Here is a 27234-nt window from a genome sequence, read left to right as displayed (position 1 = left end):
CGGCCGCAGCGGCGGGGGCGGGGCCAGCCTCACCCGGAATGAAAATAAACGGCGGCCGCTGCCGCATCCGGGCACTCGGCGGGTCGCGGCGGGCGCGGTGGTGGCGCAGGTGAGGAGGCGGCGGCGGAGCGTCCGGTCCCCGGCGCTGTCTGGTGCCCCGGTTCCCGGCACGACCCCGACGCATCCCCTTCCCGGGACGGGGCGCGGCCACAGCGGCGGGCGGTGGGCGGCGAGCGCAGAGGCTGCCTGGGGCTTGGGGACGCGCCGACGGTTCGCGCGGCCCTAGGTCTGCGCTGGGCTGGGCCCGGGTGGTGGGGGTTTCTGTGGAGTTGTTCTGGGGGAGGCCGAGGAAGAGACGTGCTCACTAAGTAGACCTCATTAGCGGGACAAAAAGCTTGAATGCTAACACTGCTATTCCAGATATGTCAGTTGGGATTCACATTTGCAGTCAAAGCTAGGTTTTCTTTGCTATTTAATGAGAAAATGTGGTTGATGCTGCGTTTCTCTGATGATCTCGTTCCGCATTTGTCATCTCCTTCCCTTACTCTTATTTTTTAATACGAGAATCTTTTACTACTTCGCTTAAGAGAAAAGACAGTGTATTTTGAATATGCGCGTGTATATATATATATTTGAAAAGCTCTGGGTAAAGGTCCCCGTAGATCGATTCATTACAGAAGTGAAAGCGAAAATTTTAAAGGCGTAGTTGATAACGTTTCACTTTCAGTTTGGAGCGGTAATATTAATGAATTTCTGGGCTTCCTCCCGCCTCCCGTTCCCCACCCCACCCCCGTTTTATTGAGAAATAATTGACATACATGACTGCTTTTTTGGCTGTAATATGAAACATTGTGTGGCATGCATAATGAAACTTTCAGTTCTCCAGTTAAAACTGGAAACTGGTTTATTAAACTTTCTGCTTTTGATTTGATTTCAAGTATGTATCCTCTTTTTATTCTGCTTATAACCGACATTTTTGTAAGTTTCAAAACAGCAGATTAATCTTTTTTTTAAGATTCTTTTTTAAATTTATTTGACAGAAATCACAAGTAGTCAGAGAGGCAGGCAGAGAGAGAGAGAGAGAGGAGGAAGCAGGCTCCCTGCTGAGCAGAGAGCCCAATGTGGGGCTCCATCACAGGACCCTGAGATCATGACCTGAGTGGAAGGCAGAGGCTTTAACCCACTGAGCCGCCCAGGCGCTCCAGATTCTTTTTTAAACATTGTCTCATGCCTATGGACCTGCATCTGGTCATCTCCAGTTGATTTGGTCAGTGGGTAGAGTGTGCATTTGTGAAACCCTTTGGGCCTTTAGACCTTACAAAGAGCTTGAGTTCATGCATAAGACCTTTAGACCTTACAAAGAGCTTGAGTTCATGCATAAGAAGCCCATGAAACGATCATCCTCCCCGTTGGTATTTTATCCAGAATTCATGAAGATTTGTGAGTAGGGAACTGTGTATAGTGGTTGTGTGAGTTATTTGTGTTTCGTGCTTTTCTATGTGAGCAGCAGTTTGTTAGTGGTTGAAGATCTCTAGGGTGTTTTCTCGTGGGTCACCTGGGTGCACAGCAGCCTCCTCTTGACGTGTTTGTTCCTTACACCCTTTCCTCCTCCCTGCCCTAATGACCATCTTTCTCTCCCCAGACTGATATGAAATAGATTAGAACTTTCTTTTAAAATAGTCATTTATGGGGGCGCTGGGGTGGCTCAGTGGGCTAAGCTTCTGCCTTCGGCTGGTCATGATCTCAGGGTCCTGGGATCGAGCCCCACATCGGGCTCTCTGCTCAGCAGGGAGCCTGCTTCCCTCTCTCTCTCTCTGCCTGCCTCTCTGCCTACTTGTGATCTCTGTCTGTCAAATAAATAAATAAAATCGCTTAAATAAAATAAAATACTCACTTATGGAATACACTGAAGTTAACAAACTTGATTTTAAAATTAGGCGAACTGGGTTTTGGGGGTGTGGAATACTGCAGGCTCTATAAAGAAAAAGAGAAAGTTACGTATCAAGGTTATGTTAACCCTTAGATCTATTTTTCACTCTGTAGAACTTGTCTTCATCATTTAGAAGCTAATTGCCCTTTTACTTTTCTAACTCCTCTGATTTGGCAGTTTGACATCTCCAGCAGCCTTCCCTACCTCTTTGAACTGCAATGCTAGTGAGGGATGAGTAGACCCAACTCCTTTGCTGCCAGGGGCTTCTTTGGGAGAGACTAGTTACATACACAGGCCAGACAGGCAGCAAAGGATTGTGGGACAAAACGCAAAGTCCTGTGTTGTAGGCGGAAATCCCCGTGCTAGGTATGGCACTGCCTAGCTTTGTGACTTTGGCTGAGTCATTTTACAGTGCTGGGGCCTGGGTGTTTTCAGCTGTAAAGTGATGATCCAACTAGTGTTAGATTTGAATAGTACATAGATCTGCTATTGTGTGCTTATTGCAAACTATATAAAACTTTTCTAGCAAAACCTTTTAATTTTAAAAATTCAGATATAGAGAATATTGATAATTCATGGTTCCAGCCAGCTTTTATGTTTACCCTACCAAGGTGGTTGATCTTTATGCTAAACTCACCAAAATACAAATATAAGAGAGTTATGTATGTATGTTGAATTGTTTATGAAAGTTAACAGCTTTAAGGACTCATCTTTCTCTCATTTGATCTTTTCTCTTAATTCAGAGAATAATAGTTTAAGAAACAGAAAAGTATAATAAACCTTGCTACATTTTAGCAACTTTGAAATACATATTTATGTAACATGTAATGTGTAACTATATATAGTGTATTTTAGCATATGTATAGAATGTGTATATTTTAGAGACATTTAGAGCTAGTTAAAACCCTAATCTAAAAGTAATTTAGAGGGGCATCTGGGTAGCTCAGTAAGTTAAGCGTCTCCCTTCAACTCAGGTCATGATTCCAGGGTCTTGGGGTCAAGCCCCACGTTGAGCTCCCTGCTCAGTGGAGAGACTGCTTCTCCCTCTCCCTCTGCCTGCTGCTCCCCCTGCTTGTGCACTCTCTCTCTGTCAAATAAATAAAATCTTAAAAAAAAAAAAAGTGATTTAGATTAAACAGGAGAGGGAGGTGTGGAGGGGAGCTCTTCTTACCACATTGACCGCATCAGCCTGTTTGGTAAGTTATGAAATGCTTTGAAATATAGTGTGGAGTTTTGTTTATGTACTGTTTTGCTTTCAAGAATGGCGCAAAAGAAATATCTCCAAGCAAAATTGACCCAGTTCTTAAGGGAAGACAGAATTCAACTTTGGAAACCTCCATATACAGATGAAAATAAAGAAGGCGGTTTGGCATTGAAGGTATTTTCTTTCAAGACATAAATAAATAGCAGCGTTGTAAGTCTCCTTGGTAAATAAGATTCTGAAATCCCCGGAAATTTCCAGGTTTAACTGTGTAAATTTTTGGCGTAACCAAAAGTATTAGTGATAAGTGGGTGCCCACTTTAGAATTGACAGACTTATTTTTGTTTAGTAAGATTTTATTCATATGAGAATGGTCTCTAATTTCCTGGGCACATACTATTTTTAATACCTTCACAGTGTTACATGAAATTAGTAACTTGGGAACTGATTTTACCCTACTGGTGCGCACTACTAATGGCACTAAGGGCGTGTATTATGTGTTCATGGGGAACAGCTGGTTGGTTCTCTGTTCTCCTTGCTATTGTGGTTTGCTATAAAACAATGGCTCCCATCCCCCAGCTTTTTTTATACTATGGCTATCTGTTCATTTGTCCAAAACACTTTTCTAATACTTCCATCTCAATTTTTTATGGCAACATCAGAAATGACATTATTTTACATGGAGTGAGGGTTCTAGAAATTGAAGTTTGCCTGCTTTTTCAGACAAAAACGTTAATCATTTTTGACAGAAATCTTTTATATTGGAGTATAGCATGTACTTCTTTGCTTTCTCTGTCCAAGTATCCTGAGATAAATGATGGATTGTTTATCAGGAACTAAAGATTGTCACAAGGGCATCACATTATCCAGTGCAGTGACACAGTGATGTGCTTGGGAGGGAAGAGTTTTCTTTCCTGTCTTTCCCGTTCCTGACAGGCCTCACTTTTTATTTTTTGCAACCCATCTTGTGACCTTTTTTCTGAATTTACTTGTTACAGTCCCTTGGCTCCAAAGCTACGTATGGCATAGTAAGAGAACTATTTGGTCTTCATCCCCAATACCTGACACGGAGCTCCTAAAACACTTGGAATATTCCCAGTGGTAAGGGGGATAGGAGCATCTTTTGTTCTAATGAGGCAACTCTTGGTAATACCTTCAGGATGGGGCTGGTGGCCAAAAAGACCAAACTTCAATTAGAAGATGAGACTTTTAGGGGGCCTGGGTGGCTCAGTTGGTTAAGCGTCTGCCTTCAGCTCAGGTCATGACCTTAGGGTCCTAGGATGGAGCCCTGCCTTGAGCTCCCTGCTCAGTACAGAGTCTGCCTCTCCCTCTGCCCCTCCCCCCATTCATGCTCTGCTCTCTCTCAAACAAGTAAATAGAATCTTGAAAAAAAGGAAAAAAAGGATTAGATTCTCAGCCTACTTTTCAACCTTGGGGAGAGGAGAGGGCTAGCATTGAGTTAATCACCGGAGACTATTGATGTAATCAGTCATGCCCACTGTAATGGAGCTCTTAAAAGCCCTTAAATTATGGGTTTCAGGGAGCTTCCAGACTGGCAGACAAACCCATGTGCTGAGAGGGTGGCACGCCCTGACCCTCAGGGATAGAAGCTCCTGCACTCAGGACCCTCCCAGACCCACCTATGTGCCTCTTCACCTAGATTTTCATCTGTGTCCTTCATCACAAACTATGATTATAAGTATAGCATTCTTCTGAGTTCTGTTGAGTTGTTCTAGCGAATTGATTTTACAACCAGTACCAGCGATTGAGAATTTTTTGTTAAGAAAGTTATTTAAAGGGCGCCTGGATGGCTCAGTCGTTAGGCGTCTGCCTTCGGCTCAGGTCATGATCCCAGGGTCCTGGGATCAAACCCCACATCGGGCTGCCTGCTCAGCAGAAGCCTGCTTCTCCCTCTCCCATTCCCCCTGCTTATGTTCACTCTCTTGCTGTGTCTTTCCCTGTCAAAGAAAGAAAGAAAGTTATTTAAGTCTAATTTGACTTGTTCTCACAAGTTAGAAAAATGAGAATGTCTTCTTTGTGTTTTTTTTTTTTTTCTTTTGGTCTCCTCCCATGGAGTTGATCACTCCATTGTTCCTTAAAGTAATTTATAATGCATTACAGTGACATAAGTCATGGCCCACTTTTCCTTTACCCCTAGAACAATCCCAGTTATTTTCACATCTTCTGTTTGGTCTGTTTTCCTCTTCTTTGTTTTTATTTTTCCCTGGATCCTTTCTAGCCTCTGTATCTCTCTAGATGCCAAGCCCATCTGGATTTCCCTCCGATGGGCTGACCACCAGTCAGCAGTTTCTTTTCTTTTCTTTTCTTTTCTTTTTTCTTTTTTTTTTTTTTTTTGAAGATTTTATTTATTAACAGAGAGAGAGAGATCACAAGTAGGCAGAGAGGCAGGCAGAGAGGGGGAAGCAGGTGCTGGTGTCTGGCTTCCTTCATAACTTCCTTCCTAACTCCCCGCTGAGCAGGGAGCCCGATGTGGGGCTCAATCCCAGGACCCTGAGATCATGACCTGAGCCAAAGGCAGAGGCTTAACCCACTGAGCCACCCAGGCGCCTCATTGCCTTAGAGTCCTTCATAAGCTGTTCTGTACCATGCCCCTTTTTTGAGTTGGCACTACGTTGATCTCTTTTCTGATTTTGCTTCACAGGACCTTTCTAAGAAGTACTCTGACAGGCTAGAATGTTGTGAAAATGAAGTAGAGAAGATAATCGAAGAAATACGTTGCAAAGCAATCGAGCGTGGCACAGGAAATGAAAATTATAAAACAACAGGAATTGCTACAATTGAGGTCTTTTTGCCTCCACGGCTAAGAAAAGTGAGTGATTTTCCCAAAGGAGTACGTGTAGCAATGCTTTGTTGACTTAGTGATAAATTATAATTTTTTTTTAAAGCTACAATCCAAAGTGAAAAGTTCTTTTAAGTAACTTCGCATGCTGAATGTTTATCAATTTCAGAGTTAATTTTTGGATTTTTAAACTGGAACATTTACAGTGTAAGTTTGTTCCTCTTAGGCCTCCCAAACTTCACAAAGCCACACATCACATGCTTACCTTTTCTAGAGTTTGAATGAGCATTTAGAATAATGGGGACTTAAAAGAGTACTTCCGGTTTTCCCAGACTGTGCACAGTAGGACACATCAGGAAGGATGTCTCCCTTTTTTCTGTGCTGGTGGAGGCTACAGGGTAGTCAGCTGAGTGCTCGAGCAGGGCCACCTCCTGTCAGGGCCACGTCCTCAGTAGTTCAAGTCCAGAAATGGCATTGGGGCAGGGTACCCAAAGGTTGCTGGCCTCTGAGCACTGATCAGTGTTAATCATTTTCAGAAGATATGAAAATATATAAATATGTGTGTCAGAGCTCCCACAGGACCCAGCAGTTTCACTCTAAGAGAAATGAAAACCGTGTCTGTGCAGAAGCTTTGTTCATGAATTCTTATAGCTCTGTTCACAAAAGAGCTCTGTCTAGCTCTTCCTAGCCAGAAGGTGGACACAGCCCAAGTGTCCCTCAGTGGTGGAGCAGATAAATGCACTGTGGCCACACGCTGGAACATCCTTCAGCCATGAAGAGGAGTAGAGTGCTGACGCATCATCAATGTGGCGGAACCACAGAAACGTTATGAAGGAAGCCAGACACCAGCGCCACGTGCTGTATAGTTCCATTTGTACGAAACGTCTAGAATGAGTAAATCCATAGAGACCGAGATGAGATTAATGGTTGCCTGGGGCCTGGGGGATAAAGGGAGAGAATAGGGGGCACAAAATATGGTATTTCTTGGAGAGGATGATGAAAAAGTTCTGAAATTTGATCATGGTTGTGTAACTTTATAATAATGGAAACCACTGACTCATATTTTAAACAGGTGAGCTTTATGAAATGTAAATTTTATCTCATTAAAACTTGAAACAATGTCTAAGAAAAATATAGAACTGTATGAGAAAGAGAAAATTATGTATGTGTCTACCTCAGGATGCCCATTCATGAATTCAAAGGGTAATATATGAATATAGGCCTCTTTGCTAGTATGCAGCACCTGGGAAGCCAGACCACCAGTCAGAAAGCTGGCTGGCAAGTGTGGAATCTGAGCAGGTTTGCATGGTCTCCTAGGCTTTCGTAGTGATGTTGCTTTTTCCTCCCGAGCCCAACCAGGGGGGAATGAAGAGGTTCCAAGATGGCTTCTCTGTCCACTCCCTGCTCAGTGGGCACGGTTCCCTGAGGGTGGCTGTGGTGCCGAGGTGGTGGGCTGGGCCCTTGTGTCCTGTAGGCCAGCTTCCGTGAGTGAAGACACATCACAAACCCCTCTGAACGTCTTGCTTTCCCCCAGAGGGTGACGCCCTTCCTGGGGTACACACTTCTACCCCCTTGAGGGCTGCTAGGTCACAGGGTCAGCACATGCCAGGTCGTGTGCGGTAGCTTCTCCGCCCGGTGTGCCTCATTTCAGTCCCTAACATTGATACCAACCTTCCTGATTTTCTAGACGGAGTAATAGCACCACAAAGTGTCACGCCGAAGTACATTTTCTTTCTTTTTAAAAAATTTTTAATTTAAATTCAGTTTAGTTAACATATAGTGTATTATTAGTTTCAGGGGTAGAATTTCATGATTCATCAGTTGCATATAACACCCCGTGCTCATCACATCACGTGCCCTCCTTCGTGCCCATCCCCCAGTAGTTACCCCATCCCCCGACCCACCTCCCCTCCAGCAACCCTGTTTTTTCCCTGGAGTTAAGAGTCTCTTAGGGTTCACCCCCCTCTCTGTTTTTATCATGTTGTATTTTCCCTTCCCTTCCCCTAAGATCTTCTGTTTTGTTTCTTAAATTCCACATATGAGCGAAATCATACTGTATTTGTCTTTCCCTGACTGACGTAGTTCGCACAGCAGACAGTTACTTCCATGGAGTTCTTCTGTACAGTTTCTTTTATTTGCCTTTTTTAAAATAGGATAGGAAAAACCTGTTGGAGACGCGGCTGCACATCACTGGCAGAGAACTGAGGTCGAAGTAAGTATCTGGCTGCCCGGAGCCGCAGCTGCTCTCGGCCCTCCTGCACTGGCTCGTGGGGTCCTTTGACATTCCTGTTAGACAGCTGGGCAGGGACCATTCTCCTCACTTAGTGGAAAGGAAAATTGAGGCGTGGCCACTGCAGAACGCGATCAGGCTCACACTGGCAGTTAAGAGCAGAGCAAGAACTCAAGACTGGCACCATTTGCCTTCATTTCCTGGTATAACTTGAGACCGGCGGGAGCTCTGTGCCTCCCAGCTAACAGGTATGTGATAAGGTGCTTGAATAGTGAGTGAATGACATAAATAGAGATAATCATCAGATCATTAGTTTTGAATTTCATTTCTTAGTGCGTTCATCACTTGCTGTGACATTCAGCAAAGTGTTTTAGCCACATTCAGGCTGTTGGCCCATCTGTAAAAAGAAAACATAACTGTCACGTACTGGTGACAGTCTTACTCTTGAGACCCGTTTGGTTATGTCATCCACGTCTGTATTTTTAAATGATAAGTGTTTTGAGTACCTCCAGCACTAGCCGGCTCTGGTTCTGAAGCTCTGGTTCTGAAGCTGATTTTCTCATTTTCTTTGGTCAACTTGAGGGCTGTTAGGACGGATTCAGGAAGCATCATTCATTCAGCGCACAGGAGTAGATTGTCTGGAATAAGCCTCTGTTATGGGCTTCTCCTAGGAGACTGCAGGAGCCTAGAGAATGGATTTTCTCCAGACACTCGGCGAGGGCCATCCTCTTGAGATACACGTTCCCCACGCGTGGTCTCCACTTGATGAGGAAACAAGTAGTAAAGCAGATAGTTGAAGAAAGAACATTGTGTCTTACACAGTTTCGAGTAACGGTGTAGAAAGCTGGCTTTATTGTGAAGTGGTGTTTGGGAGGCGGGACATCGAAATACTGGGCGTTCCTAAGGGAAATGTATAAAATAGTGGTCATGATTAACTCCATTTATCGGATAATAATAAATTGATTACCTGCAGCCCGTACCGGTTTATTTTACAGAATTGCTGAAACCTTTGGATTTCAAGAAAATTACATCAAAATTGTCATAAACAAGAAACAGCTTCAACTCGGTATGTCATGGCAAAGTGCAGATTTTCTGTCGTGTTAGTACAAGGACTGCGTCTTTTTTCTCACTGTTTATCTATTCACAAATTTCTGATGGCTTTACTGTATATATACTCTAAAACAGGTTACTGTAGAACTGATTAAAATAGAAACATAAAGCAGGAAACAACCCTTCTAATCGGTATTTACTGTGTGTTCTGTGCTGGTGGGGAGAAAAGGCGCTCGTTGCATTCCTGAGGAAATGTTACAGAACGGGAGTATAGGTGTGCTCGGAGTGAAATGGGGGTTCCAGTAAGTTCTCTCCAAGGCAGAAGGGCTGAAGCTGAGTGAAGGCAGTGGGGCATGTTCTGATTGAGAGAGCCTCATATCTGGGGCCCCCTGATGTGAATTTGAGCAGTTGAAAAAGGTTTGGTAAGGTTGAGTGTAGAAAGTTGGGGAGAGGGCAGTGCTCTTTAAGGATGGAGGGCCCCACAGAGGCCACAGTGAAAAAGTTATAGCAGTGGTTCTCAACCGGGGGCAGTTTTGCCACCGGGGACTTTTGGCAAGATGTGGAGACATTTTTGGTTATCATGACTTGGTTGTGGGGTGGGGATGGAGGCTTATGCTCCTGTCACTCAGGGAGTCAAGACCAGGGATGCTGCGGAACCATCACACAGCACAGGACAGCTCCCACGACAGAGACTTACTTGGCCCACGATGGCCGTAGTGCTGTTGTGTAGAAAAACCTGGGCTCTGTGAACTCATGCAGTATTAGAAGGTTCCTCTCAAGAGAGGCTGGAAGCCACAGATGCTGGGGGGTGACCTGATAGATTTTGGTTTTAAACATTCCTGTGGGTGCAGGAGGGGAATGGACTTGAAGGAGGCATGAATGGCCTTGGGAGACCAGCTAGCTGTTGCAGCCGCTGAGGTAGGCACTACAGCTAGCTTGCAGGAGGCTCTTAGGGCTTACAGAGTCAGGTTCACATCCTAGCTTGGTGGAACGCAGCCTGCACACGGCCCTAGCCTGCCTTCTCTGCCGGCCATTCCCCATCGTCTGTTTCCAGTGTCATGGGTAGCTTTTCACTGTCCTCTCCTCTCTGTGACACTTCTGTTCCTGGTATTTCTTCACTGGGCGGAAACCCTCGATTTCATTGTTATCAGAGCCGTCAATGTCCACCTTATATCCTTTGTGTTTAAATCAGGTCTTTCCCCAAGCCCAGGGCCTCACGGTCTTCTACGTTTTCGTGTATTAATTAGCCTAACCTGGCTGAGGTCTGCAGTCTGTCCACAGCCCCCTTTATATATGAGTAGAGGCGAAGGATCCAGCTTCTCTAATATCCCCTGCTAGACTTGCCTTTGCCACACTGACCCATGGTGCCTCCTTTATTAGAAGTCTTTTTCTGCACTTCCCATCCTTTCCGTTTACCTGTAGGTTTATTCCTAGACCAGAACCCTAAAGGTTTTTTTAATTGGGATATCATGGACAGAGAACATTAGTTTCAGGTACACAACATAATGATTCAGTGTTTGTATAAATTGTGGAGGGCACACAGTAATGTCAGCTCATATAGTGAAACTTTTTTTTTTCTTGTGATGAGAACTTTTAAGATTTTACTTCCTAGCTATGTTAAAATATACAATATAGTATTATTAACTGCAGTCACGTGCTGTGTGTTACATTCCAGGATTTTGTAACTGGAAGTTTCTGCCTTTTGACCACCTTCACCTATAGAGTTTTTTTTATGATTGTGGTTTTGTTGTAGTTTTAAAATCTAGTAAGATGAGTTCTGTTCTTGGCCCTTCTTTATCGAGGTGACTTGGCCTTTGGTGTATCTTTATTTTTCTTCATAAATGTTAGAATGTTTGTCAAGTTTCTCAAGGAAAAAAAGTTTAATGGAGTTTCCCAGAAAAATATTCCAATTTATATACTTATAGTTTATAGTATCTCATTTTTAAAAAAGATTTTATTTATTTGACAGAGACCACAAGTAGGCAGAGAGGCGGCAGAGAGAGAGGGGGAAGTAGGCTCCCTGCTGAGCAGAGAGCCCGATGGGGGGCCGATCCCAGGACCCTGAGGCCATGACTCGAGCCGAAGGCAGAGGCTTAACCCACTGAGCCCCCCAGGCACCCCTATTTCATTATTTTAAAATCTATATGCATCTGTGTTTATTCTTCATTTTAGTGGTTTATTTGCATCTTTGACTTAATTTTTGTTGGTTTTGTGTATTCTATTAATTTTTCACAGAACCAACTTTTGATTTGGTGAATATACTTTCATTCTGTTTCATCACTGTCTGACACAGTCTTTTTCCCATTTTATGTGTAAGGCCCTGGGTGTTAAGTGCTTTACCCAGGACCACAACGTTCAGAAGAACCCGAGAGGTTTGCTTTTAGCTGCCACAGTGTGCTCCCCCTCACAGTTCTCCGCTGCACTGTGCCTTCTCACCTGTTGCTGGGAGCTGGGGGTATTATTTCTCCAGTTGGAGGGCATGGATATTACCCTCCGCTTACCAGTGACAGAATTATGCAGCCAGACATCGGCTGTGCTCACCGAGCCTGGGGCGTGGTGGCTCACGAGTACTAGTGCGGCTTTAAGAGTTCCATTGAACACGGGCGCCTGGGTGGCTCAGTGGGTTAAAGCCTCTGCCTTCGGCTCAGGTCATGATCCCGGGGTCCTGGGATCGAGCCCCACGTCAGGCTCTCTGCTCAGCGGGGAGCCTGCTTCCTCCTCTCTCTCTGCCTGCCTCTCTGCCTACTTGTGATCTCTGTCTGTCAAATAAATAAATAAAAACCTTAAAAAAAAAAAAAAGAGTTCCATTGAACAGAATGGACCGTCACCAGTACACAGTGTGTTTTTGGCTCTTTTCGTGAGAGGCATTTCTGACTTTTACAGGGAAAACCCTTGAGGAACAAGGCGTGACGCACAACGTGAAAGCCATGGTGCTTGAACTCAAACAGTCCGAAGAGGATGTGAGGAAACACTTCCAGGTTGAGGAGGAAGAGCAAAATGAAGCTGAGCTCAAGGAAAAAAGGATCCAGAGGACCAAGAGAGGCCTGGAGATACTGGCAGAGAGAGGTGCGCAGAGCTCTGGGCGCGCTCTTTCCCTCTAGGCTGGGAGGGGATGCGGGGTGGGGAGGCCGGGGGCTCCGTGGTCACAGTTCGCAGGGACTTTTCTTCCCCGCAGTCTCATACTCCTCTAATGTCCCGTTACTGCGTTCTGGTGTGGGATTAACGGACTTCCTTTCGGTTCTATTGCAGCTGAGATGGTGGTGGATCCAGAAACCACACCGTATTTAGACATAGCCAACCAGACGGGCAGATCAATCAGAATTCCTCCGTCAGAAAGAAAGGTAAGTACTATAGAAGTTTACGGCTGAAGCCTTGATTTGTTGTCAGAACAGAAGTGGTTTTCTAGCTGTTTTGTCTTGGACTGTCATAAAGGACTAGAAACCGTTTTCCACGGGAGCTTCTAAACAGGATGGAAGCCTGTGACACGCACCTGCGTCCCCCAACTCAGCCTGTGACGTTCAGTGCCGTAGAACAGAATGGCTCGGTGGCATGTCCCGCAGCAGGGGTGAATGTTCCCAGGTGACGTGATCCACTGCCTTCCGCACAGGCAGCTCCCCGTGGCAGTGCTGGTTTGGGTGTTTTGTTTTTGTTTTTGTTTTTTACCAGAGGGCATGTCCTCTAAGGGATAGACCAGAATAGGGAGCTGGGGGCAGGAGGAGGGGCGTGTAATTTGGGAAAAAGCCGGACAGGTGATTCTGCCATCTCTCCCCTGCCTTTCCAGTAATTTGGAATAGGCAGGAGGTGGTTTTATCTTTGAACACATCGCAGGGGGTCTTTGCAGGGGCATTCTACAGCTGGGACCCAGAGGTCAGTATCTGAGCTGGTCCAGTAGCTTCCGATAATGAAGAGATATAATGACTGTGGGTCAAGTCCATTTTAATTGTTCTGTCTTTAAAGGACAAGTTAGAGTAGGCTTCACTCCATGACTTATATGGTTGAAAATGAAGGATTAAAGTTAAGTTTTAATAAGAACTTGGTAGCTATCAGTGGATTGATGCTTGTTTATTTTTAAAATGTTGGTAATTATTTGCCCACAACTCTCTTACATTAAATGATGATATCCAGGGGCACCTGGCTGCCTCAGTCAGTGGAGTGTGTGACTCGATCTCACGGTTGTAAGTTTGAGCCCCATGTTGGGTGTGATTTAATTTTTAAAAATCTTTAAAAAAAAAGATATCCAGACTTTTTGGGAAACCTTTACAAAGCTGAATTGTATGAAAATTCAAATTTAAATATTAATGAATTTAAAAACATTTTTGGATTGCCCTTTCTTTTTTTCAAGTAAGCTCTGTGCCCAATGTGGGGCTTGAACTCAGAGCCACAAAATCGAGAACAGCACCCTCTACTGACTGAGCCAGCCAGGCACCCATGGATTGCCTTTTAGAAATTGTTTTAGGAATACTGGAGTTGATAGATACTTCAGAAAAAAACTTGATTAAAATTAGAAAGTGAGGGGCAGCTGGGTGCCTCAGTCCATTAAACATCTCCCTTTGGTTCAGGTCATGATCCCAGGGTCCTAGGATCGAGCCATGTTTGTGTGAGTGTGTTCATGTCCCCCCCTTCCCCCCCACTCCCTGCTCAGTGGGGAGCCTGCTTCTCCCTCTCCCTCCGTCCATCCCCTGCTGGTGCGTGCGCACGTGCTCTCTTTCTCTCTCCCTCTCTCTCTCAAATCTTTAAAACCCGAAAACTAGAAAGTGAAATGAATGCCTTTTTTTTTTTTTTTTTTAAAGAGCGCATGAGCAGGGGAAAGGGCAGAGAGAGAGAGAATCCCAAGCAGGCTCCATTGTGGAGTTCAATGCTCGGTTTTATGATCCTGAGATCAAGACCTTAGCTGAAACCAAGAGTCAGGTGCTTAACTGACTGAGCCCCCCAGGTGCCTCATGAATGCTTTTTTTCGAAGGGATACAAGCATTACTGGCTGCTTGTTTATTTGTTCAGTCTTACTGAACACTAGAAATAGATCTAAATCAGCAGATACTGGAATAAACTGATGGAGAGAGACAGGTGCGGGTTATGACCCTGTCAGCCACGTTAAATTGAGTGCTTGATCTCAGGATTGAAATGAAATGAAGCTTTGATTATGTTTTTCTTAATTTTGGCTTTTGGATTGAGTTGTGATCTTGGGTTTTTAAAAAATCTTTCCTTGACTTCTCTAGACTTGATATGCTTTTCATATAATTTGTTTTATTACAGTTAAATGTTTTTTTTTTTAATTCCATATTTTTTTCTAGGCGCTTATGTTAGCTATGGGATATCATGAGAAGGGCAGAGCTTTCCTGAAAAGAAAAGAATATGGAATAGCCTTGCCGTGTCTGCTGGATGCTGACAAATATTTCTGGTAGGCACTTTTGTACTTGGTGGTACCCGCCTTAAGGAAGATAGTCCAGGTTCTACCCAGCGCCGTCTCTCTGCCCGCACGCGTCCGGCTTCAGCTTTCCGCCCAAGACAGTCGTGAATGTGAAGAGAGTAGTTGCGGTGTAGACCAGTTTGTGAATTATTTTATCCCTTCAGATTGCTCATCTCTTCCCTGTTAGGAACCTCATCAACACGCACTTGTTCTGTTTGGATGGCCCGCCCGTGGCAGCTGTGTCTGTGCCTGCGCGGTCCATCCCGCCGTCTCCCATCAGCTGGTCCCGGCGGCTTCGGTGCAGGTGTTGGTGCTCATTCCCAAGTCCGTTGCTTCATTAGGGGCTGCACACAGTGACACCTTCTCTTTTCTTCTGCATTTATTGCTGGGATTCTTCCGAAAAGAAGTATTTTTCCTCACTGGCTCTGTGGTTACAATGAGGTATAGTTTGTAAAGGAAGAATAAAATGCTTGGTTCTTTCTTCTTACTTTCCTGTTTTCAGAATAAATGAGGTGCTTCCCTTGAATTCCCCGAAGAGGATATCACCAGTGAGGTTTTTCTTTCCTTTTTTTTTTTCTTTTCTTTTTTTTAAGTATCAATATGAACTCAGATTTTAACACATTTGACGTTTTTCAGACCTCAGTGCTTAAATTGACCATTTGTGCCCAACACGTGGGTCCTGTGCTGCATCTTTTGGACCCGATCCCAGTGGTGGCTGGTGTCCAAAGGTGTTCCAGACTCATCCCAGACCAGGAGTCAGCAGTTCCCAGGGGCTCCTGATTCCTCTTGAGGGAAATGGTGCCAAGAGACTATAATCCTGGCAGAGGAGCTTGAAAAGTAGCCTTGGTATTTAAAAAGTTAACAACTTTAGGATTATTTTCTTTTCCATTTTGATGAAACCCCAAGATCTACTGTACACTTGAAGTGGATAAATACAAATGTTTATAGCTTGCCAAGCATATTAGCAGCAAGCACCCTTGGGTTTTAAGTGAACAAACCCCAATTTAAACTAACTTAAGCAAAAAAAAAAAAAAAAAAAAAAAGGATATTTGGCAAGAGGTGGCCAATCTGAAACAAGGGCTTGGTTCCTCTCGGGTTTTCTTACTCCACCTCTTTGTCCCTGCCTCTGTGCTGCCTTCTTTCTCTTCAGCTGTACACGGCGCAGGCTCGAAGTTAGGTCCGTCAAATGCAGACGCATTTTTCATTTCCTTCCATAATTGTAATTTTTTATTATGGAAAATTTCAAACATATATAAAAATAAAGATAGGTATAGTGAATTCCTATGTATTTTTTTTAAGATTTTATTTATTTGACACAGAGAGTGAGCACACAAGTAGGGGTGTGGCAGAGAGCAGGGAGCCTGATGCTGGGCTCGATCCTGGGACCCTGAGATCATTCCCTGAGCACTTTACCTGACTGAGCCGCTGAGGTGTCCCTCCCTCAGCAGTTACTGAGACGTGGTTAGTTTTGATTTGTCTCTGTGAGCCTTTCTCAACCTTATCCCAGACAAATCCTCGAAATAATTTTCAGGTCTCCAGGAAGCCCTAAATAAAAATGACTCTGTCTTCCGTTCACAGTACGTTACCATGTTCAGTAAGTCATAGATACAGTAACCCAGTCACGGTTGTCAGTGCCTCCTTAAAGAATGACACTTTTCCCCTGAAGCTCTCCTTAGTCAGGCTGACTTAAAAGCATCATTTTAGTGAGAGCGCTTCCTCTCGGTGGAGGTGATCGGCGCGGGCGCAGGTCAGGGATGAGGGTGGAAGAGACTTCAGTTCTGTTTCCTTTCCCACCTCCAGGTAAGCTGGCAGGTCTCACAGGACTTCGTTCTGCATCTTGGGGACTGGTGTGTAGTATATGACCAAGCGTCCTTTCTTTCCCTGTTTACAATGTAAAGTGGGAGTTCTGCTTTGGCCAAGAGGGATCAAGAGGGACCACATATCCTCTCACCTCAGACAACTGAAAATTTGGGCAAAGTGTGCAAACACCTCAGTTTTCTGGTGTATAGGACAGCGATCCCTAAGGCGGGGGAACAAGCGAGGGGAGCCCTGGGACTGTTTCTTGGGGCTGCCTCGGGAGCCAGTCGACTGCAGTGCAGGGATGAGAAAGCCAGACGGGGCCTCCTGCTCTCCCCGGAGCTGCAGAAATGGAGCTGGGAATCCAGGGAGGCCGCAGCGGGCGAGGGGAGAGCAGCCTGGGGGAGCAGGTCCCAGAGCTTCAAAAGGTCTCCTTGGAGTATTCTCTTGCATGTGAGGAAACCACCCCAGGTAGGGGAGGTCAGCACCCGAGAGGTGCAGAGAGCAATCTTTAGCACTCAGAAGGCCAAGAATAATGGCGACGATCAGAGCCAGAACCACAGTGACAGACTTTCTGATTGATCGTGGGCGTCCCAGGGAGATTTCAGAAGGGTGTTGGCTCCTCAGTAGGGCAAGATCATCTCTGAAGGCTGCTGTGGTCCCACCTGACAAAGCTTAAAAACAAGCCCTAAAAGGATCACCTGCATCCCAGACAAAGTAGTATTTATCACAACACGGCAACAGCCACCGGTGAAAAGTTAATGGTCATGCAAAGATGCAGGGAAATACAACCCGTGGTAAAGAATGGAAACAGACCCGGAAGTGGCACGGAAGATGGAAGATAGAATCCGTCGGCTGGGGCATTGACACGGTTGCTGTAACCGAATTCCGTATGTTCCGGAAGGTAGAGGAAGGACGGGGCGTGTTGGATAGACGTGGAACGCCCACCGGAGAGCCGCACCGGCACCGCGGAGACGCCAAGCGCAGCCCCCTGGGTGGGCTTCGGTGCGGACTGGACGGCACCGAAGAAAAGATGGGTTCGTGCGAAGACGGGGCAGTAGAAATGCTCCAACAGGAAACTGAGCAAAGATAGACGGACACAACGTCCCGAGGTGATAAGGCGGTTTCAGGTGACCCGATATGTGGATCATTGTAGTCCCTGAAAAGGAGGCAGCTGGGCTCCCCTGCGGAATCTTAAGAAATAATAGCCAGAATTTTCCCCAGTTGGTTAAAAACTATAAACCCCCAGATAAAAGAACCGCAGTGAGCCCCCAGGACAAGAAATAGGAAAAGCACCACCGAGGTGGACTGTGATCCAACTCCTTCAAGCCAGTGATTGAAAATGACTTTAGTCAACCTTTTCTGAAAAAAAAATGGAGATACATAAGCTTAGTTCGCCTTTCCTGAAACCGATCCCTTTATTTTACGTAAAAATTTTAAAATCATAAGGCAAATAGAATACATTTCTGTTAATTAACTGACTTCAGCTCAAATGGGATTTAATTTTTCTAAAGGTAGACTGAGTAGGCTTTACTTAAATTAATGTTGCTTATTTATTTTAATTAATGTTTTTAACATGAAAACTTACTGATCCTTGAGTGTGAAAGCTACTAAAACCATAGGCCAAGGTAGTAGTAATAAAATTATAATCTAAGGTACAGTTTTATACAGGGCTTTAACATTTTTTTTCTGAGTGACATGATCAGGTTCAAATATAGGCCTAATAGTTTCAAAATTATTAACTCTGAAGTGTTGATTTCGTGATCCCTTTTATATAGGCCTCTACCTGAAGAGAAAGTGTTTTTGAAATGAAAAGAACAACATGTCCTTCGCTAGCCTGAGACCCATGCTTGTTGCTCAGGCTGCCCGGTAGTCCCTTCGGAGCTGAGCTTGCACACGTGGTTCTATTTTTACCTGAAATGAGGCAGTTTTTGCCTTGCTCTGCATGCGTATTAAGCGTGAATGAGCCCCACACGCACAGGTAGGGGCTCGAAAACTGTGACAAAATGTCCCCTGCTTTCTTAGGGACAGCAGGATCGTCTTCTCTCCTAGAAAAGGAGTCTAGAATGTGAGATCAGACCACAGTCCACAGAGTTTTCAGGCTGAGCAGGCAGTTCAGAGACCGTGTCCCCTGCCCAGGCACGTGTATAAAATATAGTGGGCCCCTTACACGACCTCTCTGTAGAGCAGACACTATGACCGAAAGATGGGACAGATGACTAAAAAGCCCACTCTGGTGTATTTCTCCTGCACTCAGGAGACTCCCACTTCACAGTGTAAACGACACCATCACATTTCTTTGGTTTTTCCTTATTTCTTCCATGTGGATTTTGATTGGCAAGGGGGGAAGCTTGAGGGCATGTGGATTCTGCAGTTTGTACAAGAGCCATCTTCCCATTAATAGAATACCCACGAAAACAAACAGGGGAGACCTTTCAAGTTTGTCCTGAAGGTTTTCCTTTTTTGTTGACAAAGTTCTGACTTGAGGTCTAGGGGTGCGTTATGAATTTCTAAAAAGCACATTTTAAAAGCAGAATAAATAAGTTTGATGTCCATCTTTGCCAACATTCCCTTATCTTGTCGTCCCCCTGCTCTGGGGCTGGGGACGGCTGTGGAGTAGCATCCAGCCTGCACCCGGCCCCCAGCTCAGCTAAGCATTTAGAGCCTGGCATTTTCTCATTTTCCTCCCTGCTTGACTGTGGTTGCACATGAATGTCTTGTTTTCATCAGGGGAGACATTCACAGCAAGTGGTGATTTTGGGGGGGGGGTCTTTAAAGCACTGGTTCTCCACTTTGGCTGTACCTTAGAGTCACCTGGGGAGATTTCCAGAACACAACATCCAGGATCTGTCTTCAGAGGCTTCTGTTACAGTTTGATGTAGATGGGGTCCCAGCACCAGTGTGGACCAAAGAAAGAAGAAAATTCCTCACTCGCAGCTCATTCTGATTTGCAGTCAGGGCTGGAAACCTTTGCTTTAAGCCATGGCCGCCTCATGTTTGCTGACCTCATGTTTGCTGACGCAGTGACGTCAATTTTCCACTCCCTGCTGAACCTCACTCCCAGCGTAGCAAGGGGATGTGTGTGTGTGTGTGTGTGTGTGTGTGTGTGTTAGACCGTTATTCCTGAGCCCTAACTGCCTTTTCCCATTGGGAGAATTCCGATGATGAATACGGCTCCCTTCGTAGACACTGGGGTCTGTGCTGTGGAGCAGTCGGTCTTTGGGAATACAGCAGAACCTGGGAAAGACTTGCAGCGATCCACGAAAAGGTTTTTAATGCTCCTCTCCTGTGACGTCCTTTCCTCTCGCTCCCGCAGCGAGTGTTGCAGGGAGCTGCTGGACACCGTGGACAACTACGCCGTGCTGCAGCTGGACATCGTGTGGTGCTACTTCCGCCTGGAACAGCTGGAATGCCTTGACGACGCGGAAAAGAAATTAAACTTGGCTCAGAAATGCTTTAAGAATTGTTATGGAGAAAACCACCAGAGACTGGTCCACATAAAAGTATGTTACTCTGATTTGTTTTGTGTATTACTGAGCCCGTTTCTACCATTTGAGTTTATTCCTGATAACAAATGCCGACTGTTGCGAAGAGGTGATGCGGTAGCGTGCACAGCGCTCGTCCAGCGGTCCTCTCACGGCGGAACGTGACGCAGGTTGGGCTGTAACTTCGGTCTGGGCGGGGTGGAGCTGGAGGACCAAGTTGTCCAGCCCTAGAACCCCGTCGATGGTCACCCCGGCCGAGAGAGCTGGTGACTGTGTTCACTAGAGTTTCATGGAAGATTTAAGTGCAGAAAAAATAGACATTTTGAATGGTAGCCTTTGACACGAATGAGTCAGAGCTCAAGAGCTGTGATTCGAATAAGGATTTTTCTAAGGGGATTTCCACAAGTCATCAGAATTCGGCTTGGAAATCTCATGGCAACATAAAGCACCCCCGGTTTGGACTTTGGTCTACTTCCTTACTGACCGGAAGGACCAGGCACCCAGGAGTCCTGGCACCATTTCTTCCTGGTGGGACGGGGGATGTCCTCGTCCTCTGGGATCTTTACTTTTGCCCTTAGTGGTACATGAAGATAGAAACGTTTTAGGAGTGCACTTTTGCCCCTGTAAAGATGAAGGGAATTACAAGTGTGAATGTTACAGATCTGTAATTAGAAATAAGACAGTTTTATCCTTTTTCCCCCCAATAATTTTAGGGGAACTGTGGGAAAGAGAAGGTATTGTTTTTAAGACTTTACTTGCTTCAAGGTATCCGAAATTATCACAGTGGAAATGGCGAAGAGGCTCGTGACTATCTCAACAAGGTAAGAAAATGAACATTCCAGAGTTGTAGCCATTGTCACCTGCCTTTTTTTCCTTCCCCAAATATTCAGTATTTCATCAACTCAGTAGTTCATGACTAGTGAGAACACACATCTGGCCCCCGTGCCCTCTGCCTCACACACGCCGCACCATACTTGCATCTGTTAGAGTGCGGGTGAGATGCTGTCATGAGGAAACCTCAGAAAGACGGGGGCTTTAACTGGCTGCCGGTGTCCGTGCCTCACCTGGCGGTGAGGAGGGGAGCTGGGGAGCAGCTCCCCAGCCTGTGTGCAGCCGCCCCCGCCCCTCCTGTCAGTCCTCTTCCAGCCAGCAGAGGGGGCAAGAGAGCGAGTGCAGGGCCCCCTCCGGAAGGACTGGAGGTTAGGGCTGTCACTCCTGCTACACGCCACTGGCCTAGACTTAACCACCTAGCTACACCCAGTTGCAGGAGACAGCGAGAAATGCCTCGTGCACAGCTCCGATTCAGGGGATTTTGTTACAGAAACAGAAAAGATCGCGGCTACTTACCCTGTTTCCTTCTGTTACATTACCATACGCCACATGGGCAGAGTGATGTCTGTATTCTTTTTTAGCTAGTTGATAATAAGCAGAGTTCAGAGTGTTTACCTAAAATCTGACACACCGGGGGTGCCTGGGTGGCTGTCATTAAGCGTCTGCCTTGGGTTCAGGTCATGATCCTGGGGTCCCCGCTCAGTGGGGCTCCCTGGGATCGGGCTCCCTGCTCAGTGGGGAGCCTGCTTCTCCCTTTCCCTCTACTTGTGTTCCTTGCTCTCCCTCTGTGTCAAATTAAAAAATAAAATAAAATCTGACATACCGTAATTCATATCGGGTACAAGCTTATTCTTTCCGGGTTTTAGCTTTGGGTTAAGCTCTAATGTTGTTCAAGTTACAGGATTCTTGTATTTTTCTCTCGTCTGTAGGCACGCCAGCTCTTTAAAGAGTTATATATCGATCCGTCGAAAGTTCACAATCTGTTGCAGTTGGGGTTTACTGCCCAGGAAGCCCGGCTTGGCCTCAGGGCCTGTGACGGGAACGTGGACCACGCGGCAGCCCACATCACCAACCGCAGAGAGGTATCTTAGCGTGGTCTCGGCGACACTGGGTCTCGGCCTTGGAGTAGGTGTGAAACTTGAGGCGATAGTAAGCCTATTTGCAAAATGCTATAGCTCTTGGGTATGAAGGAAGAGAAAGATTGTTCTGTGGTAGTTCTAATCACAGGGGGCGCTTTATACTTCTCTATTCAGACTGGGAAGAAAGGAGAAACTTGTCCTTTTTAATTGCATTAATTTCCAGGCAGTGCAGTTTCCTTAGTTTTATTCCCTGTGGTGGTGGCCGTAGCTCCCATGCACATTATCCAGTTGGCCTGTCTGGGCATGTCCCCTCTCTCCTTGTCCCCTTACCATGGTAGATTTCTGGAGGCCATATTCGAGGGGGCTTTGTTTTCCCGTGGAGCCACGGTTACAGTTTGGGATGGCATCCTTAGCTAGAAACGTGAGTCAGGTCACAGGAACGATTAACAGTACGAAAGCAAACGTACAAAACTACAATCCTACGAAACAATTACAGATGAACAGATTAAAAAAACTTGAGATTGTGGAGTCAGAGGGCATGTTACCGTATCTAATATTGCTAATTTTACAGTAGAAGAGCTGAGTTCCAGACAGAGCTAATGATGGGGTACGGCGAAGTGGGGCCACTGTTGTTCTCTGAGGAGTCGGGATGGATTTTCTCCGTCCCTTCTAGCTGTAAACGCCAGTCGTAGAGGTGTCCGCCGCCACCTTGGCTGCATAGCCCAGTGTGGCACCCCCGTCCTCTGCCCCGTCTGTTTTTTTCGCCCAGTTTCTAGTGTAAAGGGAAACATCACAAAAATGTTCCTCCCGTGTCTCTACGTGATTAAAAGGAGGGCGAGCTAGGCATCTGTACTTGAAGGCACAGGGCTCTGAGGCTCCGACTTCGTGTCAGATCTGGGTGAGATGAAGCCTGAGTCCCGTGGCTGCTGGCCGACAGCACCTTTCTGTGTGTGTGAATGTTCTGCACGATTCTTCCGGACTCTAAATGGAAGAACTGAAATTGGAAGCAGAGGGTGGGGCAGGGGAAAGGCAGCTCACACGGCGGCGGGTGTGACTCCCAAGTCAAAATGCAGGTGCTGTGGAGTCACCTCGCTGGCCTGTGCGGCTGTGGAGCGGGCATGGCAATGGCGGGGTGGGGACGTGGGGGCCGGAGCATTGGGACCCTGAAACCATGACCTGAGCTGAAATCAAGAGTCAGACACTTAAGTGACTGAGCCACCAGGCACCCCCAAAATCTTTTTTTTTAAATGAGATTTGTTCTTAAATTCTGAACTCTCTTGATTGGGGTTGGGATGGGAGAGAAGCGGCTAGAACTCTCTGTAGCCCTTCTCAGGCTCTTGCAGCAACAGAAGGCACTTCTGAGCTCAGGGTCAAGAACTGTGGACTTCGATGACCTTTGTCTCCTGACACTGAGCATTCTGGAGGTTTAAAGCCTAGAAAGTACCTGGAGTGGGGTGGGTAGATCTCCAGGTTTGGTATCACCCAGGACACTGCCCCCCCCCGTCCCCCAACCCCCATCCTGACTCCACATGTTAACAAGATCCCTGGGAATTAACCAGGGGCCAAGAAGCCCTCCCAGCCATGCAGGAAGCTCTTCTGCAACCCCCGGAAGAGGGCCCGTCCGCTTCTCTGGCCTGGCAGTGATGAGCTCCCTGTTCTCAGTGGCCTGCTGTGGTGCTGGGTGGTGGCAACCGGGAGGCACTGCCCTCCAGCCCGGATGGTGGTCTCCGGCTCCCACCGGCCTGCCCCAAGAGCAGTGCCGGGCCCCCTGCCCTCACAGCCCTCTTGCTGGTGATTCGGGGAGCCGTGCGGAGGGAAGTTCAGCCCCTTCTTTTGTTTTCCACTTTGCCTGGCAACCCCCAGAATCCTACTGACTGTGGATCGAGCAGGCTTCTTACAGAGTCTCCGTTTCCAGTTCCGTGACTTTGCTGTTTTCCTAAAGGAATTGGCCCAAATAAGGAAAGAGGAAAAAGAAAAGAAAAGACGCCAGCTGGAGAGTATCAACTCTTTGAAAGGAATGGGCTACTCCACTCACGCGGCCAAGCAGGCCCTGCATCAGGCCGGCGGGAACCTGGATGAAGCCCTGAAGGTAGTCCCCCACCCCCGGCCTGCCCCGAGCGCCCCTGCTTGCGGGCCAGGGGGCCCCTCCTCGCTTACAGTCCTCTCCAGTGTCCTTCCGTGGTGCGTGCAGTCCCGCTTCCTGGGCCTTTCTGCTCTGTCCCAGTTTGGATCTAAGGGTCAGGCTCCTGTTCTCGAACCCAGTGACAGAGCCAGAGTGGTGGAGGCCGGGGGGGCAGAACTATGTGTAAGGTTTCCGTTTGCAACACCGAGAGTTTAGCAGTGATGTGGAGAATAGTGAGGGAAGTTGTGGGATGGTTTTCTTTTAATTAAAATGTTCTGTTTGAGTATCATTTTATTTATTGGTTCAGTCTGCACATGCTGGCCTCAGGGAGCACACAGAGTACTGGGGAGACAGAATGCAGAGGAGGACAGACCACCGTGGGAGCACGGCACATGGGGGGCAGGGGGGACGCTGAGCTGTAGAGGAGCACACGTGCGGGCCGGGCAAACGGGGTGCCTCTCCGGGCAGACACAGGGCAGTGGGGGGAGGGGTGGCACAAGGAAGCTGGGAGCTGGGGGGAGCCGCCAGGGCTGTGCCTGCTGGGGCTGGGGCCAGGTGGGCAGGGGTGCCCTTGTCTGCCCTGCTGAGGAGCTTGCTCTGGACCCTACCTGCAGCGAGGAGCCTGCCCTGCCTTGGCCTTTTATTCTCAAGGCCGCCGGGCCATTCCTCAGAACTTTGTGTGTTGGAACAATATAAAGGCAAGAAGTTCTGACTGGGGGTGGGGGTAATGTGGCTGTGCCGTAGGCTTGACTACACGAGTCGCACTGTGACACATGCCACCGGTCTAGAAGTATTTAAAGGGACATTCTCCAGAGGGTTTGTAAGGTAAAGAGTAGGTGTTGTGTGGTATGAAAATCAGCAGTCAAAAAGCTCTGCTTTCCTTGACATTTTAAATCTAGCTCATGACACTCTCCAAAGAGAAATGACATGGGTCAGCCCTGCAGGGTCTGAGAAACCTTTATCGCCCTGCATGACCTGTCGGCCCAGAGGCTGAGCTGACACAAGGGCTGTTTTCTTGGTTGCCTTCCCCCACTGCCCCCCACTGGCTCTGGTCCCTTCCTGCTTCCTCAGAAGGGACCTTTATCCTGGTTGTCTTGTTCCTCCCCAGGCCTCAACTCAGATGTTCTCTTTGCAGGAAGCCTTCTTTGAACGCCAGCATCCCCCTGCCACCTGGGCTCGGGGGATCCCTTTTCTCTGCTTCCTTTGCGCCCTTTGCCCGTTGCCCCACAGTGTCCTGCCCTTGACTTGCTGGTGTGTCTGTGGCCGTGTCTGCCCAGCACGGAGTCGGTGAGCAGGTGGGAGCGATGAGTAAATTCCTGTGTGTTTCTAGATTCTTCTCAGTAATCCTCAGATGTGGTGGTTAAATGATTCAGATCCTGAAACCAGCAGCCATCAAGAAAGTCCTTCCCAGGAAAACATCGAGCAGGTAAGCGAGGATATACCTGCGGCCCTCCACCACAGCTTGCGGGGGGCAGCGCCTAGGGTGACAAGGCTGGTGGCAGGACTGGGCTCCAGGAGCGACTCAGGCCCTCCTAGGAGGCCAGCCAGGCCCACGGCCGTGGCGATGGATGGGAGGGGAGCGGGTGGGCTCTCCTTTGAGAGCAGGAGATAGAGCAGCTGGAAGTTCTCTCTGTAGACTTTCCTCCTCTCGTGTGCCCCAGTACATGACACGACTGCCGCTGCTTTCAGCGCGCGTCCCTGCCAGTGACCTCAAAGGAGGTCACCGTGGCGCTCTGTCCCCACTTCCCTCCCTGACCGGCGCACCAAGTGTGTTGGACCACCTCTCTGAAGGCCCCAGTCACCGGGAGGAGCACGTCCCGTCGGCCCACAAGCCCGCTGCCTCTCTGCGAGGACCGGGCTCGGGCGTGTTGGGCACAAGCTTCCTCGATGCCTCCCCGGGCGGCGCGGGCACACGCTGTGCTGCAGGGCGGTGGGGCAGGAGGCCGGTGCCTTGCGCACGCCGGGGGTGAGATGCGTGTTCCCTGGAAGGCTGTTCTCCATGGCCAGGGGACAGCTGGGAGTGCTGGATGGGGGTCGGCGCGGTGTAGCCCAGCCCCGTGTTCTCCCCTAGCTGGTGTACATGGGCTTCGACGCGGTGGCGGCTGACGCCGCCCTGAGAGTGTTCAGGGGGAACGTGCAGCTGGCGGCCCAGACCCTGGCCCACAATGGGGGGAGTCTTCCTCCGGACCTGCAGCTCGCGGCCGAAGACGCTTCCTCCACGCCGTCCACGTCCCCTTCCGACTCCGCAGGTAGGTCTGGCTCTCAGAGCTGGTAGACTGGCGGGCCGTGTGCTAAGCAGGGGGCGGCCACGGGTGTGGCCAGGGCCCCGGGGACGGGGGTCAGCTCCGTCGTTCTGTGGCGTGTCCTCCCTCTGCTCTCCCCCGTCAGCTGTGACCACACTACTCCGTTGCAGGTACCTCTAGTGCCTCAACAGATGAAGATATGGAGACAGAAGCCGTCAATGAAATATTGGAAGATATTCCGGAACACGAAGAAGATTACCTTGACTCAACTCTGGAAGACGAAGAAATAATTATTGCAGAGTACTTATCCTATGTAGAAAACATAAAGTCGGCAACCAGGAAAAACTGAATAATGAGCAGAAATACGTACTGAGTTTCTGCTTATAAATTCTATCATTATGAAAAGTCGAATGCAGGTCTTTTTTTCCTTCCTTGTATCTGATTTTGCTGCAGGAATGCGCCCTCCCTGGGTGTAGGAGGGGCAGCGGGGAGCAGGGGCTGCTGTGAGGGTGAGGCGGGCTGGGGAGGGACAGGTGCGGGTTCCTAATGCTGAGCCTGGGGAAGGCGCTGCCTCTGGCCTGGTCCTCCTCCTCCTGGCAGGCCTTCAGATGCTGCAGCCCTAACCCGGTCTTCTCCTCTGCTTGGTTTCTTTTTACCGAGAAATGGGAAGGGCAGTTACTTCTGGAGCGTAGGTGGCCCCTGGGGAGGGTCTCCAGGAGGAGCTAATGGGGGGAAGCACCCATCCATCTCTTCACTTTGCCGGTTCTCCTGCCCCGCCGAGCTCACTGCTGGCTTCCCTGCCTCTTGCGCTGCAGCTCTGCCTGCCTGCTTTGGCCTCGCTGGCCCCTCCCTGACATGTGCTTTAAATCTTCAACCATTCCAAGCTCTCTGGGGGCTGACGATGAGGGATCAGCTACAGTAGCTGTACCAGACTCTGGCAGGCTGGACGTCTATGTTCTACACGCTTAGTTTAGTAAAACGTGTATTTGAAATTCAAGGTTGAAGTGGAGAATTTATAGCTCTTCAAAATTCTTTACAAAAATAAAATCTTTCATTAAA

General features: G+C 47.6%; 1 protein-coding gene across 3 annotated transcripts; it reads left to right on the top strand.

The window, feature by feature from the left end:
- On the top strand, positions 1-26583 carry NUB1 (negative regulator of ubiquitin like proteins 1). 3 transcript variants are annotated; one of them, XM_032840285.1, is made up of 15 exons: positions 1-109; positions 3191-3308; positions 5773-5961; positions 8085-8143; positions 9157-9227; positions 12095-12277; positions 12461-12552; positions 14503-14609; positions 19732-19918; positions 20614-20721; positions 21661-21813; positions 23753-23899; positions 25263-25358; positions 26004-26181; positions 26346-26583. In XM_032840285.1, exons 1-15 carry the CDS (start codon positions 39-41, stop codon positions 26522-26524), a joined length of 1938 nt encoding a protein of 645 aa, XP_032696176.1. In that variant the 5' UTR covers positions 1-38; the 3' UTR covers positions 26525-26583. The 3 variants fall into 3 exon arrangements, with proteins under 3 accessions (XP_032696176.1, XP_032696177.1, XP_032696178.1); XM_032840286.1 differs by having other exon boundaries at positions 5794-5961; positions 26346-26524; XM_032840287.1 differs by lacking the exon at positions 1-109 and adding an exon at positions 264-286.
- Positions 26584-27234: the final 651 nt, after the last annotated feature.

The sequence above is a fragment of the Lontra canadensis genome, unplaced genomic scaffold (genome assembly GCF_010015895.1).
Source record: "Lontra canadensis isolate GAN:19392208 unplaced genomic scaffold, GSC_riverotter_1.0 scaffold111, whole genome shotgun sequence".
NCBI lineage: Eukaryota > Metazoa > Chordata > Mammalia > Carnivora > Mustelidae > Lontra > Lontra canadensis.
The sequence above is the reverse complement of the archived record's forward strand: the minus strand, read 5'-3'. Positions and strand labels throughout refer to the sequence as shown.

What these genes read in the sequence shown, in the direction of transcription:
- NUB1 (XM_032840285.1), top strand. Translation starts at nt 39, where the DNA reads ATGAAAATAAACGGCGGCCGCTGCCGCATCCGGGCACTCGGCGGGTCG. An exon ending in AGAGACTGGTCCACATAAAA is followed by an intron (nt 19,919 to 20,613) that starts GTATGTTACTCT and finishes CAATAATTTTAG; the next exon opens with GGGAACTGTGGGAAAGAGAA. An exon ending in CTCGTGACTATCTCAACAAG is followed by an intron (nt 20,722 to 21,660) that starts GTAAGAAAATGA and finishes TCTCGTCTGTAG; the next exon opens with GCACGCCAGCTCTTTAAAGA.